Source organism: Oryctolagus cuniculus, chromosome 4 (genome assembly GCF_051225735.1).
Source record: "Oryctolagus cuniculus isolate XC-2025 breed Fujian yellow rabbit chromosome 4, ASM5122573v1, whole genome shotgun sequence".
Classification (NCBI taxonomy): Eukaryota; Metazoa; Chordata; class Mammalia; order Lagomorpha; family Leporidae; genus Oryctolagus; species Oryctolagus cuniculus.
In genome coordinates this window covers 64,601,246-64,620,075 of record NC_142870.1, presented here as the reverse complement: position 1 = coordinate 64,620,075, position 18,830 = coordinate 64,601,246, and the positions used below count along the sequence as shown (strand labels likewise).

The following is an 18,830-nucleotide window of genomic DNA, read 5'->3' as shown; positions in this document are numbered from 1 at the left end:
AGAGCCCAGCAATCACACATCAAAAGTATCAATACAAACAGACTTACAGAAGGAGGATGCATCTGTGGAAAAGCTATAGCCATTGTTTGCAGTAGCCAGCAGGCAACAGGAATCCCACTAAACCAGCTTTGGTGCACAGAAGCAAACGTGGCATGCACATGAACATACTCAAACTCTTAACACTTGGGGAAGCAGCATTTTTTGTAGGGATGAGAAGGAAAGGGGTTTGCTTGCCAAAAAGAACTTGCCTAGAACCTTACTTTCTGCCTACTTGTCCTACAGAATGATTCATGAAGAGATGCTGACGTAATAGGAGACAATGAGATGAAACATTATTTGGTAGAATTCAAGACAGAAACAGAAATAAATGAAATCATGCAGTTGGAAAGCACACTAAGGCAAATAACCACTTGATGAACTTGGTGGAGAAAGAGATCAGATATAATTATTTGCAGGCCAAATATAGCTCACTACATCTTCATTTATGGCCCTCAAGATGAATTTTTCCACATTTTTAAATGGTTGGGGGAGGGACAACAGTGTACGTGAGATGCAAAGTCTAAACTATTCATTTTCTTATTTTTAAAAGAAAACATTTGCTGTTCCCTGAAACAGGATAAAAGTGGAAAAGCAAATAAAATTAATATGTTATGAAAAAATGCATATAATTACACAGAAAATGGTACATTGCCACTCCAGAGTACCCAGGTTCAGTTCCCAGTTCTGGCTCCTAACTCCAGTTTCCTGCTTATGCTGGGAGGCAGCAGAGATGGCTCAAGTGATTGTGAGAAACCTGGATTGGGTTCCTGGCTCCCTGATTTGGCCTTATCTACCCCAGCTGTTGCAGGAATTTGGGGAGTAAACCACTGGATGGGAGTTCTTGGTTTGTCTGTATTCTGCCTGTCTGTCTCTCTCTGCTCTTCAAATAAATAAAAATTAAAAGAAATTTCAACTGCATATACTTTTGCTCTAGAAATTTCCCTTTTAGTGTCAAATTGTTAAGTCAACAACAGAAGTCACTGTGTACTTACTTCTCATGTGGGATTTGTCCTTAATGTGTTGTCCAATGTGAAGTAATGCTATAACTAGTACTGAAACAGTATTTAACACTTTGTGTTTCTGTGTGGGTGCAAACTGATGAAATCTTTACTTAATATAAACTGAATTGATCTTCTGTATATAAAGATAATTGAAAATGAATCTTGATGTGAATGGAATGGGAGAGGGAGCGGGAGATCGGAGGGATGTGAATGGGAGGGAAATTGTGGTGGGTGGGGAGCCATTGTAATCCATTAACTGTACTTTGAAAATTTATATTTACTAAATAAAAAATAAATAAATAAATTATAAAAAAAGAAAAAAAAGAAATTTCCCTTTTAGAAATTGATGGTCTGCTCATTTACCAAAATGGGAAAATTACCTATTTGCAAGGTTAGTCAGTATAAAATTGTTTGTATATTACAGACCTAAATGTATGTCAACAGATCTGGTTAAGTGAGTTGTTGTGCAAAAATAAATTGAAATACAATGCAATTGCAGAAGATAATTAATAGCTCTTTAAGTGTTAAAAAAAAAGAATGATCTCTAAGATATATCCTGAAATGAAAAAGCAGAATACAGCCTGTGTATATATTATACAATAATTTTCCATACCAAAAAAGTGGAGAAAATTTATACATACATGTACACACATACACATACATGCACATACATCAACATACACATACACATACATGTACAAAACTCTGTAAATATGAAGAAAAATAAGAAAGTGGTAGCAGTGGTTACTTGCTAATAGAATATGAACTGGGGAAAAGGAGAATGTAATACTAAGGAGAATTTTTAAAATTTTTTTGTTTATGTAAAGTGAACAAATTTCATGTGTTTCATATATACAGATCTAGGGGTGTAGTAATACCATCTACCGTAACCTCCCTCCTGCCTGTGCTCCCACCCTCACTTCTCCTTACTTTCTTATTCTTTTACTTTTTACAGTGACATATTTTCAGTTTATTTCATACTCATAAATATAAGCTTACACTAAGTAAGTAATTCAAGTAACGAAAAAAAAACAGTGTTACTCAACAATTGAGACAAAGACTATAAAAAAATGAGATCTCAAAATGTCAGTTTTGCTCATGAACATTATATTGTTTGTACTACTAACCACAATAGATCAGGGAAAATATATTTGCCTTTTTGGCATTGGTTTATTTCACTTAGTCTAATGGTTTCCAGTTGTATCCATTTTGTTGCAAAAGACAGGGTTTCATTCTTTTTGACAGCTGAGTATTTAATATCATATATATGCTACATTTTCTTCATCCAGTAATCAGTTGATGGGCATCAGGGTTAATTCCATATCTTAGATATTGTTAATTGAGCTGTAATAAACATGGCAGCACATATAACTCTTTCATATGATTATGTAATTTCCTTAGGGTAAATTCCCAGGAGTGGGATGGCTGATCATATGGTAGATCTATTTTCAGCTTTCTGAGGAATCTCCATACTATCTGTTCCAGTGGTTGTACTATTTTACATGCCCCCAACAGTGGATTAGGGAACCCTTTTCCTCACATCCTCACCAGCATTTATTATTCATTGTTTTCTGTATGAAGACCATTCTGACTGGGATGAGGTGTAATCTCACCTCACTGTGGTTTTGATTAGTATTTTCTTCATGGTCAGTGATCCTGAGCATCATTTTCTTTTTTCTTTCTTTCTTTCTTTTCTTTTCTTTTCTTTTTTTTTTTTTTTTTTTTTTTGACAGGCGGAGTGGATAGTGAGAGAGAGAGACAGAGAGAGAGAGAGAGAGAGAAAGGTCTTCCTTTTGCCATTGGTTCACCCTCCAATGGCCGCCACGGCTGGCGCGCTGATCTGAAGGCAGGAGCCAGGTGCTTCTCCTGGTCTCCCATGGGGTGCAGGGCCCAAGCACTTGGCCATCCTCCACTGCCTTCCCAGGCCACAGCAGAGAGCTGGCCTGGAAGAGGGGAAACTGGGAAAGAATCCGGCACCCTGACCGGGACTAGAACCCGGTGTGCCCGCACCGCTAGGTGGAGGATTAGCCTATTAAGCCACGGCACCAGCGAGCATCATTTTCATTTGTCTGTTGGCCATATAAATTTCATCTTTTGAAAAATGTCTGTTCACGTTCATTGTTCATTTCTTTTCTAGATTGTTTGTTTTGTTGAGTTTCTTGAACTCCTTATAGATTCTGGATATTCGTCCTTTATCAGTTTGAAAATATTTCTCCTATTCTGTCAGTTGCTACTTCACTTTGTTGAGTGTTTCCTTTGCAGTAAGAAACTTCTTAGTTTGATGTAATCCCTTTGTCTAATTTGGCTTTGATTGCCTGTGCTTCTGTGGTCTTTTCCAAAAAGCCTTTTCCTATGCCAGCAGTGTTTTCAGAGTTTCCCCTGTGTTCTCTAGAATTTTATGGTATCAGGTGATAGATTTAGATCCTTCATCCATTTTGAGTTGATTTTTGTTTAAGATGTAAGGTAGGAGTCTTGTTTCATATTTCTGTACATGAAGACCCAATTTTCCCAGCATCTTTTGTTGAATAAACCATCCTTGTTCCAGGTATTGAATTTTTCCCCTTTGTTAAAGATTAGATGGTTGTACCATCTTGGATTATTTTCTGGGGATTCTATTCTGTTCCACTGATCTATGTGTCTATTTTTGTGCAAGTACTGGACTGTTTTGAAAATTACTGCTGTGTAGTATGTCTTCAGACCTGGTATTGTGATATCTCAGGCTTTGTTTTTGTTGTGTAAGATTTCTTTAGTTATCTTCTGGAGTGTCTTGTGATTCCATATGAATTTTAACATCACTTTTTCAAGATCTGCAAATAATATCATTGGTGTATTGATTGGGATCACACTGCATCTATAAGTAGTGTGGAGATTTTGATGATATTAATTCTTCCAACCCATGTACATGGAAGATTTTTTCATTTTTTGTGTCTTCTATTTATTTATTTAATATGTTATAATTTTCATCATAGAGATATTTCACCTCCTTGGTTAAATGTAGTCCAAAATATTTAATTTTTTCTGTAGTTATTGTGAATAGGATTGATCTTAGAAGTTCTTTCTCAGCCATGGCATTGTCTGTGCATGCAAACGCTATTGATTTTTTTGTGTTTATTTCATATCCTGCCACCTTACCAAACTCTTTTATGAGTTCCAGTAGTCTCTTAGTGGAGTCTTTTGGTTTCCCCTGTATATAGGATTATCTGATCATGTCTTCTGCAAATAGGGCTAGTTTCCAAATTGTATCCTTTTTATTTGTTTCTTTCCTAAAGGCTCTGGCTAAAAGTTCCAGGATAACAATGGTGAAAGTGGGCATCTTTGACTGTTCTTAGTGGATCTTAGTGGAATTTTTATTTATAATAATATTAGTGGATCTTAGTGGAAATGCTTCTGCTTTTTCCTCATTGAATAAGATTCAGGGTGTAGTGTGTCATAAATTTCCTTGATTGTTTTGCAGAATGTTCCTTCTATACCCAGTTTCCTTAAGGTTTTTATCATGAAAGATGTTAGATTTTATCAAATACTTTTTCTGCATTTATTGAGATAATCATGTCATTTCATTCTTCAGATTATTAATGTGATGTATCACATTTACTGATTTGTGAGTGTTGAACTGTCCTTGCACATCAGAGATAAATTCCACTTGGTCCAGATGAATGATTTTTTGATGTGTTAGATTCGATTAGCTAAAATTTGTTGAGGATTTTTGCATCTGCATTCATCAAGATTATTGGTCTATAATTTTGTTTCTTTGTTGTATCTTTCTCTCATTTAGGAATTAAGGTGATACTGGCCTCATGGAAGGAGTTTGGGAGGATTCCTTCCCTTTCAGTTGTTTTGAATAGTTTTAGAAGAATTAGAATTGATTCCTCTTTAAAAGACTGGTAGAATTTAACAGTGAAGCCATCTGTCCCTAGGCTTTTCTTTCTTGGTAGGGTCTTCATTACTGGTTGAATCTCCATCTTTATTATTCAGTTTTAGGTTTTCTATGCATTCAAGAATCATTTTGATAGATTGTGTGTGTCTATGAATCTATCCATTATTCAAGATTTTTCCATTTGTTGGCATGGAGCTGTTTGTGGTCATTCCTGATGATTCTTTTTATTTCTGCGGTGTCCTATGTTACATCTTTATTTTCATCTTGATTTTACCGATTTAGGTCTTTTTTCATTCAATTTTGTTTATTATTTCAAAAAACCAGCTCTTCATTTCACTGATCTTTTGTATATTTGTTTCAGTTTGTTTATTTCTTCTCTAATTTTAATAATTTATTTCTTCCTACTAATTTGGGATTTGGTTTGTTGTTTTTCTAGGTTCTTGAGATTCATTGATAACTCATTTATTTGATGCCTTTTCAATTTATTGGTGTAGACACTAATTCAATAAAATTCCTTCTTAGCACAGCTTTTGCTGTATCCCACAAGTTTTGTTATGTTGTGCTGTCATCTTCATTCTTTTCTAGGAATTTTTTGACTTCCCATATGATTTCTTCTATTCAGTCAGGAGCATGTTGTTCAGTCTACATGTGTTTCCATATTTCCTAGAAATTTTGAGTTGTTGATTTCCAGTTTCATTCATTGTGGTTGGAAAAGATGCATGGTATGATTTCAATTTTTTTTAATTTGATGAAGCTTGCTTTATCCTAGATGCCCTGACTTAAAGAATGTGTATTCTGCAACTGTGGGATGGGATGAAATGTTCTGTAGATATTGGTTAGGTCTATTTGGTCCCTAGTGGATACTAGTTCTGTTGTTTCTTAGTTGATTTTCTGTTTAGTTGATCTGTCCATTGTTTGAAAGTGTTTAAGTACCCTATTACTATTGTATTGGAGTCCATGTCTCCATTTAGATCCAATAACATTTGAAATAGCCAACCACCCTGGCATTGTGTGCATAGAAATTTATTATAGTCACACCTTCCTATTGAATTGATCCCTTTTTGTTACATAGTACCCTTCTTTGTCTCTTTTAACGGTTTTTGTGTTAAAAGTTATTTTGTCTGATATTAGGATTGCTATACCTGCTCATTTCTGCTTTATATAAGCATGGAATATCTTTTCATCCTTTCACTTTCAGTCTGCATGTATCAGTCTGCATGTAACTTTTCTGGTGAGGTATGTTTCTTGTAGACAGCATATATATGGGTCATGTTTTTTAATCCATAAACTAGTTGTATCTTTTAATTGGAGAATTTTAAAAAAGGTTTATTTATTTATTTTAAAGGCAGAGTTTCAGAGAAGGAGAAGCTGAGGCAGAGAGATGTCTTTCATCTGCTGGTTCACTTCCCAAATAGCTGCAACACCCCAGAGTGGGCAAGACTGTAGCCAGGAGCCAGGAACTTCATCTGGGTCTCCCACATGGGTGCAGGGGTCCAAGCACTTGGGCCATCCTCTGCTGCTTTCCCAGGCCCATTGTGAGGGAGCTGAATTGGAAGTGGAGCAGCTAGGACTTGAACCAGCCCATTTGGGATGCCAGTGCTGCAGGAGTTGGACTAACCTGCCATGCCAGAGCATTGGCACCCTATTGGAGTATTTAAGCCATTTACATTCTAGGTGACTATTGATAGGTATCATTTTATTACCATTTCCATAAATGTTCATGTTGTTTTCTTTGGATTTCCTTTGTTCTTATACTGGGAGATTTTATGCCTTCACATTATTTCATAATGATGACTATCTGTGTTTCTGTAGGTAGCACAGCCTTAAGAATCATTTGGAAGGCTAGATGAAGGGTGACAAATTCTTGCAGTGTCTGTCTGCTATGGAATGTCTTTATTTCACCTTCATTTATAAATGTGAGCTTTGCAAGATACAGTATTATTTGTTGACATTTCATTCTTTTAGGACTTGAACTATGTCTCTGCATTCTGTCCCAGCCTATAGGGTCACTTATGAGAAATCAGCTGTTAGACTAACTGGGGATCCTGTGATGGTAATGTGGCATTTCTCTCGTGCATATTTTAGGATCTTTATGTTTCACTGTTGAAAATTTGACTACAATGTGTTATGGTGAAGATCTTTTCTGATCATGTCTGTTAGGAGTTCTATGTGCAGTGTACTTGGATGTCCCTTTCTTTCTCCAAATTAGGGAAGTATTCTTCCATTATTTGCTGAGTAGATCTTTTCATCCATTCTCTCTTTACACACCTTCAGGAACTCCTTAGACATTTTTTTAATCATCTGATAGTGTCCTGTAAATCTCAAACACTATTTTCAGTTTTCCCTTTCTTCTTCTCCCCCTCCTTCCTTTTCCCCTCCATTGAATCAGTGATCTAAATTTAAGAACTGAAACTATGAAGTTGCTAAAAAAAATGTAGGGGAAACACTTTAATACATTGGCACAGGGGACAACTTAGACAAGACCCCCAAAGCACAGGCAACAAAAGCAAAACTAAAAAATGGGGCTATATCAAACTCAGAAGCTTTAGCACGGAACAGGAAATGAGCAATAGAGTGGAGAGACATCTGTCAGAATGGGAAAAATATTTTCAAACTATCTATCTGCCAAAGGATTAGTGTCCCAAATATATAAGCAACTTCAAAAACTCAAACAGGGGCCAGTGCTATGGTGTATTGGGTAAAGCTGCTACCTGTAATGCCGGCATCCCATTTGGGCGGCAGTTCGAGTCTGGCTGCTCCACTTCTGATCCAGCTCTCTGCTATGACCTGGGAAAGCAGTAGAAGATGGCCCAAGTCTTTGGGCCCTTGCACCCATGTGAGAGACCTAGAAGAATCTCCTGGCTCCTGGCATTGGATCAGCCCAGCTCTGGCCATTGCAGTTATTTGGGGAATGAACCAGTGGATGGAAGACGTTTCTTTCTCTCTCTGCATATGCCTCTTTGTAACTCTGACTTTCAAGTAAATGAATAAATCTTTGGAAAAGAAAAAACACTCAACAACAAAAACCAACCAATCCAGTTAAGAAATAGGCAAAGGATATCAATGGACAGTTCTCAAAAGGAGAAAATACAAATGGCCAACAAATATATAAAAAGATGCTCACCATTACTAGCCATCAGGGAAATGCAAATCAAAACCACAATGAGATGTCACCTCACCAGTGTCAGAATGGCTCAAGTCCAAAACAGAGAGAGAAACAAACACTGGCAAGTGGGAATGTAAATTAGTGCACCCACTGTAGAAAATAGTGTGGAGATTACTTAGAAAATTGGAAGTAGACTTGCTATGTGATCCAGCACTCTCACTACTGGGTAAATACCCAAAAGACTTGAACACAATGTATCAAAGAAATATCTGCACCACAGTGTTTATAGCAGTGCTGTTCACAATAGCCAAAATTTGGAATCAACCAACGTGTCTATCATCAGATAAATGGATAAAGAAAATGTGACATGTATGCTCAATGAAATATTATTTAGCTTTAAAAAGGAATGGGATTCTACTGTGAAGCAAAGTGGACACAACTGGAGGTCATGATGTTGAGTGAAATAAGCTGGACCCAGAAAGATAAATACCACATGTTCTCCCATATGTCTGGGAGCTAAAATTTAAAAACCAAACAAAAAAGAAAAAGAGAAATACATGTCTGTGTGTATCAGAATTGCTGCAAAAATAGTTTTGTTGAACTTTGTTTTATGTCTTGGTCAAACCAGTGGTTAAAAATGTTACACTGCTATAGTTTTAATGATCTGTGACTGCTTTAAAATTTACTATACATGTGTAAGTTGAACATTTTTCTATTTGATTATTGTTTACAGTCATTGTCTATATTCTCACTAAACTAGGTTTTTTTTTCATTTTACTGGTTAAACCTCTTATTTGGTGAAGTATTAAGCCTTTTTACTGTAATGTAATTTTAAAATATGTTATCTCCAAAACTAACAAAGAGAAAATGAGAAAAAAAAGAGGATAGCAAAGACAGAGGATGAGGCAGGGAGGCAGGGAGGAAGAGAATATCATTGTGTTCTTAGAATTATATATATATATTCACATTGAATCTGTTAAACTAATTAAAAATTAAAATTATAAAAAAATTAAAGAAGAAAAAGCAGCCACGTCTTCAAGTGTTTTGCATCAAATGGAAATAGAAAGTATGTTAACTAGAAGAAAAATCACAGCACCTCAAAAATGTACATTGTTGCATGTGAATGTAGTATCTATACATCTTCTCAAAAGAGGTGCCTTAGGAGCATATGATAAAGTAACTAATTCTTCTTTGGGGAATTAGAGGAGATATTTGGAGTGGACAATATTTAAACTGAGACATGAAGGATGAGTAGAATTTGACTGATTTGACAGATTGGAAAGATCATTTCAGGACAAGAATTGGGTTATGTGATGGCCTGGTAACATTAAAGTAAACCTGAGGAGTAGTAAACGTGATTGGACATTGAGTATATGAGGTTAGTGGAGGCAGCGGAAGATGACAGAAGGATGGGAAACGGCTCAGAAGAAGCATTTAGAAAGCTCGGGTGTAACCACTGGAAGCAAGTTGTTTGTCATCCTAGGTGCTGTCAGGTTCCATTCAATAAACTTGAATATTTATGTGCCATTTCATGTTCTAGGGGCTACAGAAATGAAGTTCTCCCTTCTAGGTTAGTTGTCAATTATAGCTGTATTAGAATCACTTGGAGAACATCAGAAAATAGTGACACCAAACCCCACTCCACACAATTAAATTTTAATTATGAACTTGGCATTAATCATTCCTAACAGACTTATTAACTTCCTCTACTACCCTCTCTTCTCATCACCCCTCCACCTTACTTTAGCAAAAGGAATAATATAGTGTGGCAAGTGGTTGTGACATAGATGTAGGGAAATTGTTGAACAAGAAGTAAGAAAGATTATAGAAAGTAGTTAAAGCAAGAGATGACAAAAACCTTTAAACAGAGAGGTGAATGGAGGCTACTTATGAGGGAATAGTTTTGAATTTACAAGTGTTTTAATTTGAGAAATCCACAGGACTGGATCCCTGGTTAGATGTGTGGGGCTGAGCATGTTGGTGAGCTAAGTATAATTGAGGCTTCTAGTTTGTATGTCTGGGTGCTTGGCGATGCCATTAATCAAGAGAGGGATTACAATGGGAGGCGCTGGTTAGGGCAGGTACAGATGCAGAGATGAAATAGTGAGTTTGGTTTTGGAGGAGTTTCAGTGACGATACCTACAGTTAATGAAAGACCAGGATTTCAGGACAGAGGAAAAGACACCTGCATAGGCAATCCACAGGAAAAAAAAATGCTTCCGCGAAGACTGGAACCAAACCTTTTGAAAGCCGAGACTTCAGATTATGGGGTAGAATAATTATGAGAGCAAGGTCAAATTTCGCTCCCACCAGATGCCATGATAGTCTGTGACACAGGAAAGGATGGCGTGTGTGTGTGTGTTTGTGTGTGTGTGAGTGTGCACTGTAAAGGAGGTGCACACACACACCTAGGCAGGATTTCACCCCAAAGGGAATGAACCTTTGCCCAGAGTGCAGAGCCTACACTGCTCTCTATTATGCTTGTATTTCATTAACATTTGATTATTTTAACATATGATCACGTCAAAATACTAGCTTAAAAGGTGCTTCTTTTTCAGAGAGCCACTGCTCCCCTTTCCCTAGCTGCATTTCTCAGTACAAGGCAGCAATTAGATGTTGGTGATAAGGCATCATCTTAGGTTTTAGGGACAGAGTTGGGGCCAGTTTACCCTCACAAGTCCACTGAAGCTCATGCCCAGAACTCTAAACCAGAGAGAACTGCTGCCTAAGATCAGGATTCATTCCAGACCCTGGGCTCTGCAGAGTTTCTGGCAAGAGAAGGGGACTAGGGCTGGGGGATCTGGAACCCTGACAGGGTTTGACGTGGTGTCATCCTGGAGTAGTCATAAGACTTGACCTGCAGTACTTCACCAAGCCTTTGGGCTCTCTTGTACTATCTAATCACTGCTAAGCAAGACATCACACAGCATGTCTAAACTAAAGGGACTTCTAAGGCAGTCACAGGCGAGAGCGTGCTGCCTTAACTTCTCTAGGAAATAAAGACTGCTGGATTACTGTAATGTGCTGACTGAAAGCTATTCTATTTACGCTTGCCTTCATTGTTTTTTTCCTTCATAAAAGCCTCAATTTATACCAACAAGTAGGATCTCTGAGTTCATTTCCACCTGCCCCACTTCAGCACCTAAGGTGAGTAAAGTAGGATTGATCCATTTGTGTCATATTTCCCACCTGCGGGATAGGTCCTATTAAATGCCAGATGTTATGGTTTATGAGGTTCGGAAAGTGAAACACTAATAGATTTTTACTAACATTTTTGTTTTCTTAATAGAGTGATATATATTTCTTAGGGAAAACATAGAAAATAAAATACATAATAAAATAAAATCTGAATTAAGCATTATTTTACTGCCTGGACATGATGGCCATTTAAGATATTTTAATATATTCTTTCCAGAAAACACAAAAATAATATAGAAATTGTATGTACACAGAATATTTCTATTTCTTATTATGTTTGTTAGATGTCATATTGCATAATGTCAGTGTTTTCTAAAATTTAGGATTTAGAGGGGAACACTTTTGAACTTTTCAGACTTCTTTAAAAAGCAGCATTTGTGAACATTAAGAGTTTCTCAGTCACATCAGTCACACACAAGCATTTGGAAAACTATCATTTTACTTATACTTTCTAACAGAATGTAGGACTGGTAAACACCAGTCAACCACTAGATAAATACATGATAGATGTATATAATATATTGCAGATTGTTGGCATTTCCTCACTGTTCGTGTTGGATATAGGAACTGTTGTGTCCAAAGTATCTTTTTAGTTTATGTTTCCTTGATTTTCATCTTCTGCTGCTAGATTAAGGTGTCAGGGATCCATGAACCCCCAAATAATTTGAAAGTGGTATAGTCTTGACACTTAAATCCCTCCTTTCATACTACTTTTACCTGAGATCACTACCTGGCTGAACGGCAGAACCATACTCAGAATCCCCACATTTTATTTGTTACAAGTTATCACTTGAGTCAAACAGATGAGGAAAGGGATTCTTTTGGAATGGAGAGAAGTAAAAATCATTTGCAAGGAACTTGCTCTGGGAAATTGATGGTAAATGTGTTGTTACAAGCCTGCTGTAACAACTATATAATCCAGTGCCTTGAAGATTTCATCTAGATAAGCACAAACTAGTATATTCAATTGTAGTGAACTTTTCTTAATGATGGTCATTTATGTGAAGGAAAATGGAAGCCAGACAGTTTCTTTGTGCCCTCACTGTGAGGGAGAGAGCTGATGGATGCCAGTGAGGACTATGTAGATAATAATATCCATAGGAATGCAAGTGTCACTGCTGCTGATCCATAAATGCCTCTCCTTCTAATGGTTCATTTTTGCCTCATACATAGCAAACAGGCACAATATTCTAGGTCCATCAGCAAGGATGTGCTTCAGTGGATGAAGAAATAGCAATGAGCAAGGGCCAGGAAGCAGGTTGTAGGGTGGGGGTAGGGATGGAGACTGACCTTGTGTGCACCAGGGAGCCAGAGGCAAATGCACTGTGCTGGGAGCAAGTCAGGATGCACAAGATGTTCTAAATTTAGGGTCTTCTGTTTCCTTCAAAATCAGACCTGTTGATTCAACAGAGCTCGGCAGTGATTTCTGAATCAAATTCTTAACGAGCCCGTACAGCAGGCTACATTTGCTAAAGCTGATTTTCTAAGTTTCTGATCTTTACAATTTTTGTTAGTACTAAGAAGTATCACCCAGTGTGGGAAGGTTATGAGGGAAATGGCAGGTAATTATAAATAAGCAGGTTGCCAAAAACACTTTTTTTTTGTTGTTATTTAAGGAAAATGTCAGAAGTCAGAAAATCAGGCCTTCAGGTGACGACTTGAAGCATGAGCCTCTTTCATCCTTTGAGCTTTCAGACAGCTATAGAAGCCAAAAAAGACTCCCAGAAGAGACAGACTCTGATGTAGAGTACGTTTCAGAGACTAAAATTGGGAAAAAGTCAATGCAGAAGAGAATGAGACGTGCAGCGGCCCTGTCAGGAGGTGTCAGGCTACCTGAGACGTTCCAGGTATTGTTTTCATTCTTACTCACAAGGTGTATAATAATTCACTTTTTTCCAGAAATAGCACTTGGTAAAGGTTTTGCTTCATTTCCACATTTTTAAAGCACTGTAATTATAGACTATACATTGCAATCTGTTTCCTGGACAAGGACCCAATTTCTATTAGTTTTTCCTATATTCTCTATTTTGGAAGAAAATGTAGATTGCTAATATCAGCACAGTGTCCTGAAAGATCAGCCATTTGAAGGACCCCTGAAGAATGCCTGGATGGGAAACAATTTCAAATTTACATTTAAGAGAGAAGTATTCAGATAGAATAAACCCTTAATCTTTAGGATTTGGCATTCAGCACTTTATAGGAAAAATGCTTAGCCAAGTTATGCACAGATTGTTTCCCGTGTGATTATGTTCTGGAAAATGGGGTATAAGGTCAAAATACAATGAGATGCTGACAATGATTAACAAATGTAGCACCCTAGAATTTCTGTGTGTTCATGAGTTTGTTTCTTTCAAAAGGATCACACCAAGTTCATTATTACAGTTTTACCATTACCTGATTCCTTTTCAGAATTTTCCTCCACATTTAGTTTATAATAATAATAACAATGCTTCCATCTGAATGGACACTTATATGTGCCATATTGAGTACTGAGTGGTTATAGACTATCTCACTTATTTCCATTTTACATCTTCATAAGCATATATATAAATATATAAACTATTTTATCTACCTTGATTATCTAGTTTTACTTCTAATGTCTTTTTGCAAATTGAATTCACCCTTGGAGGGTAATATGTGCCACCAGCAAAAATACTCAAGAGGTAGACACTATGGTGCACCAGTAAAATCTCTACTTGGGATGCCAACATCACAAATTCGAGTGCCTGGTTTGAATTCCAGCTACTCCACTTTGATCCAGCTTCCTGCTAAGGCACATCCTGGGAGGCAGCAGGTACCCGAGTTCATGCCACCCACAGGGGAGATGCAGATGAAGTTCCAGACTCCTGGGTTAACCCTGGCACAGCCCTGGCTTTTGCAAACATTTGGGGAGTGAACCAGAAAATGAAAGAACTATCTCTCTCTCTCTCTCTCTTTCTCTCTCTCTGTCTCTCTCTCTCTCTCTCTCTCTCTCTCCCCCTCAGCATCTCTTAGTGCACTCTTTCTCTGTCACTCTGCCTTTCAAATGAATGCATAAAATTAAAATATTTATATTCAGATGAGCTGTCAAATTCTAAACTCATTTGATGAGCAGTATCTACCAAATTTCCACCCTGGGTTAAAACACTGTCTTAGGCATGGTGGGCACAAGATATCATAGGAATGATTCTTTCAGAAGGATTTTGAACAATAGTTACATTATAAAATTCACACATTCATTGGTAAAACCTTTGGAAAATGGTACACAGACTCTTTAGGAAAATCTTTAGTGAAAATGTTTACTTCCTGAGACAATCATTTTTGAGTAGCTTTTAAAATATGTGAAATCTATTTCTCTACGATTTTGAAATTTTTGCCTTAAATATTTTCCTGGCACATGAGCCATGGTGAATCCATCTACAATCTACAGAATTTCAATTTTTATTTTGCCTTGCATTATAAATAATAGTTAAATCTATGGGTTTATCTATTCTGAAAATATTTATTCAAACCTTGCTGTAATCAAAGTGCTTCATGTTTGTAATACAAAGTATTTTTATCATGTTTTTCATCATAGCTCCTTTAATACTGATTTCCTTAAAAACTCATTAGCAGTGCAATTTCAAGCTTTGAAATTTTTAAATTTATTTTGTAAATATCTTGCATGCTCTAAAAACATAATTTGAGTGAGGAACTGAGAGTTTGCCCAAGTGTTACAAGACATTAGACTCTAAATATAGGAATTTATTTAGACTAGCATGTATACTATCTGTAAAACTATACAAATATGAAGGTGCTTCAGAGGTTCATGGAAAAAATTGAATTAAAAGATAATGTGGGCAGGAATTTAGCATAGTGGTTAAGATGCCAGTTGATATGGCTGCATTTTATATCAGAGTCCTTGGGTTCAAGTCCTGGGTATATTCCCGATTTCAGCTACCTGGGAGCTGGTTGGCAAACATGATGGTACCAGTACTTGGGTCCTTGCCATCCCCATTGGAGACCTGGATGGAGTGAATCATGGCATGGGAAATCTCACTTTCCATCTCTCTCTCTCTCTCTCTCTCTCTGCTTTTCAAATAAATAAAATTAATAATTTTTTTAAATAGATAATGTGTATCTTTTATGGACTTCTGAAGCTATAAATTAACAGTGTATATTCAGTTCGTGTAGCTTTACATAAAAAAGTATACAAGGATACTCCAGACAGTTTGTGAGAAAAATCAAATTAAAAGATTAAGTTTATTTTATGCAAAACAGTTTTTGAAATTTACGCATTCTTAAATAACATGCATTTTTCTGCTAACTTTTGAAGACCCCGTGTGTGTGTGTGTGTATGTGTGTGTGTGTGTTTGATTGTGTATTTTCTTGAAATGTACTATTTAGTATATCAGCTACAGAGGATTCATTCAGTAGTAAACAAACTACTTATGGTTCCTGCCCCCATCAAACTTGAAGTCTTGTGATGGAGACAGACAATACAAAAACTGTACAAACAGATGGGAACAAGCACTGTGACAGTTTTTATGACACAGTAGCAAGGGCAGGTACTTATAATAGAGGTTTTGACTCTATCTGGTGGGACATCTTCCCAGAAAAAGTAGTGAGTAACCTCTTAGGATTGAATTCCAATTAGATTGGCAAAAGGAGAGGAAGAGCAGTTCCAGTCCATGCAAAGTGTGTTTGCTCATAAGAGAGCATGGTGATACCTCGCATTTCAAGATGACAGCTAAGCTCTAGAAGGACAGAGAGATGGAAAGAGGATGTGCTTTGAGATGAATAGAGAGTGACAGGACCATTCAGGTAAGATAGTACTTGATTAGGAGGTTTTATATTTATGCTAATTCCAAAGGGAAGCCATTGAAGTTTCAAGCAAGGGAAATGCAATCACATGTGGAAGACATATCGGCACTCTCATGTTTTTATGCAGCATTATTCACAATAGTACAGGGAATCAATCTAAGTGTCCGTCAGTGGGTGAACGAATAAATAGATAAGGAAAAATAAGGAATAAATAGATAAGGAATCTGTGGTGTATATACAAAATATGTGTATAAAGAGAGAAATGGATACATGTGCATATCAACCCTTAGAGAAGGATTGATATTCTACAGTAAGGAGTAGAATAGTGGTTACAACAACTAGGAAAGGTGTGTGTGTGGTGGAGGGGAGAAGACCAGAGGTGAAAATGATTAGTTAATGTGTACAAAATTGCAGTTTTGTAGATGTTCTAATGTTCTTTTTTTTAAACTTTTATTTAGTAAATATAAATTTCCAAAGTACAGTTTATGGATTACAATGGCTTCCCCCCCATAACTTCCCTCCCACCTGCACCCCGCCCATCTCCTGCTCCCTCTCCCATTCCATTCACATCAAGATTCATTTTCAATTATCTTTACATACAGAAGATCTATTTAGTATATATTAAGTAAAGATTTCATCAGTTTGCACCCACACAGAACATAAAGTGTAAAATACTGTTTGGGTACTAGTTACAGCATTACTTCACATTGGACAGATGGTCTAATGTTCTATAGTATAGTGACGTGACAATAGCAGTAAGTTACTATATATTTCAGGTGCTAGTAGAGAAGATTTTCAGTGTGCCCAACACAAAGAAATGGGAATGTTTGCGATTTTGGAAATCACAGTTCTTCTGGTTTGATTTTTCTCACATTGTATAAATGTATAGAGATGTTACACTATGCTTCATAAAATGTAGAAATCTTATGTATCAATTTTAAAAATAAATAAAATAGTACCAAGCAAGAAAATGACATAACCAAGCTTTCTTTTATAAAGAATTGCTTTTGACCAACTAAGAAAGAAAAGTAGCAGAGAGTAGAATTGTTGGGAAAATCAGTTTCATGCCTCTTGGCTATGTTAGAACAGACCCTGGGCCTGGGACACTTCCTTACCAAGAGATAAAAAGCCTACAGGTCCTGTGTTGGGCTGATTGCCTCATTTGGGAATATCTTTCTCTGCTGTAAGCTAAATGCATGCTTCTTTGTTCTTCTGAAGTATGTGCTTCACATGACACCTGGTTGACCCTACCACTGTATCTGTTCTACTTGTGGAAGTGATAGGGTACCTCTACTATAGCGTACAAGGAGCATGCATAGCCAGTTGTTCTGTTTTGGCTGCCAGGAGGACCTGATGGACATAAAGGGTAGATGGACACTACTGAAACTGATCTTGCACTGTCTTTTTTCTGTGTAAGGAAAGCATTATTCCCCCCAATGCTTGACTGCATTGTAGTATTTTTGACAACACTAATACGAAGATATTGTGCAAGAATTATTTACAGCTCTTCCCAGGCATTGATAACTGGTGCATGTCATTTCTTACCAGTTACGCATCACAGGAGTGGATGAGGGCTAGCTAGGCAGATGATGTAGTGGTCTAATTGAAAAGTCTTGCTAATGTGGGCTAAGTTGTTGCTGGTGGAGAAGGCTACAGTGCCCTACTTTGATACTGTATTGTATATGGAAGGCAAAGCAGAGAGAAGTGGGAAGAATTGTTGTAGAATTTCCAGAATTTTCACCTGACTGGATGATGATTCTATACATTAAAGCAGTTACCTTGGAGGTAACTGGAGTTGTGGAGAGGAGCATGAGTTCAGCTTACATAGTTTGAGACTTCTAAAAGGACAAGGCAGATAAGAAGTGAGATAGTGTCTAGACTTTGGAAGTGAGGTTTAAGTATGGGATGCAAGCTTGTGAAGTATTTGAATGTCTGGGTGAGAAAGGTTGAAGGGTAAGAAGTAAAGAAGGACTACACAGAGTTGAGGAATTTGGGGGACCTCAGTTGGAGTATAAGTGTGCACAGATGATTGTGAGGAAATCACCTGAGCAGTAATAGGAGAAACCAGGAATTTGTCTTATCTTTAAAGCCAAAAGGGAAAAAAGATGATTCAAGGAGAGGTGGTGAATAGGGCTGACTTCTGCTGAAAGGCCAACTCAGCTGGCCCAATACTTAAAAGGTGTCCATTGGCTTAATGACTTAACAGTGAGTAGGATGATTTCAGGAGTAACTTGTCATTTGAGTAAATATGGTAGAAACAAGGCTAGAATGGATTGATTAGCAAGTAGATGATGAAGAAATGGATACATGTTGCATATCAACCCTTGGAGAAGTAAGCTAATTTCACTTCAGAGGACATTCTGTATTAAAGAAAATCTAAAAATTAGGTGGATAAATCAGGAGGCAGTGAAACTGTTTATAAACCCTTAAAAATGAATTTAATCAGATTTTAGTCTGTACCTGAAAGAAACTTTGATATTTGAAGATTCTTTGCAGTAAATGTCTAATCTCCATCCCATTAAAAAAACACCATGTTTTTCCTTAACTGGCAGAGAAGATATAGTAAATGTAATTTCTTTTAATATTAGGCTAAGCAGCATGGAATTAGGTAGGTAGATATGCTCTGAGTAAATCTGATCATGCATTTCAAAAGCTTGGTAAAATGGCTTTGGAATTAGTTAATATTTTAGCTTACACTTGTATGTACCACAGTTTTGCAATATGAAGACAAGTAGCTAAATAGGTGACTGTTCTTAGAGAATTGTTTTTATCATGCCCCTGGCTTTTTTAGAAGTGTTCAGTTAACTTGTCTTTTTTTTTTAGATTTATT

At 36.9% G+C, this 18,830-nt stretch overlaps 1 protein-coding gene across 1 annotated transcript in view; it reads left to right on the top strand.

Moving 5' to 3' along the window:
* Positions 1–18,830, top strand: part of MORC1 (MORC family CW-type zinc finger 1) — a 218,496-nt gene that overhangs the window by 152,712 nt on the left and 46,954 nt on the right. The window contains exons 18-19 of the mRNA XM_089330742.1: positions 11,102–11,167; positions 12,835–13,065. Of these exons, the coding sequence (XP_089186868.1) occupies positions 11,102–11,167; positions 12,835–13,065 (297 nt within the window). The remainder of the gene's footprint in view (positions 1–11,101; positions 11,168–12,834; positions 13,066–18,830) is intronic.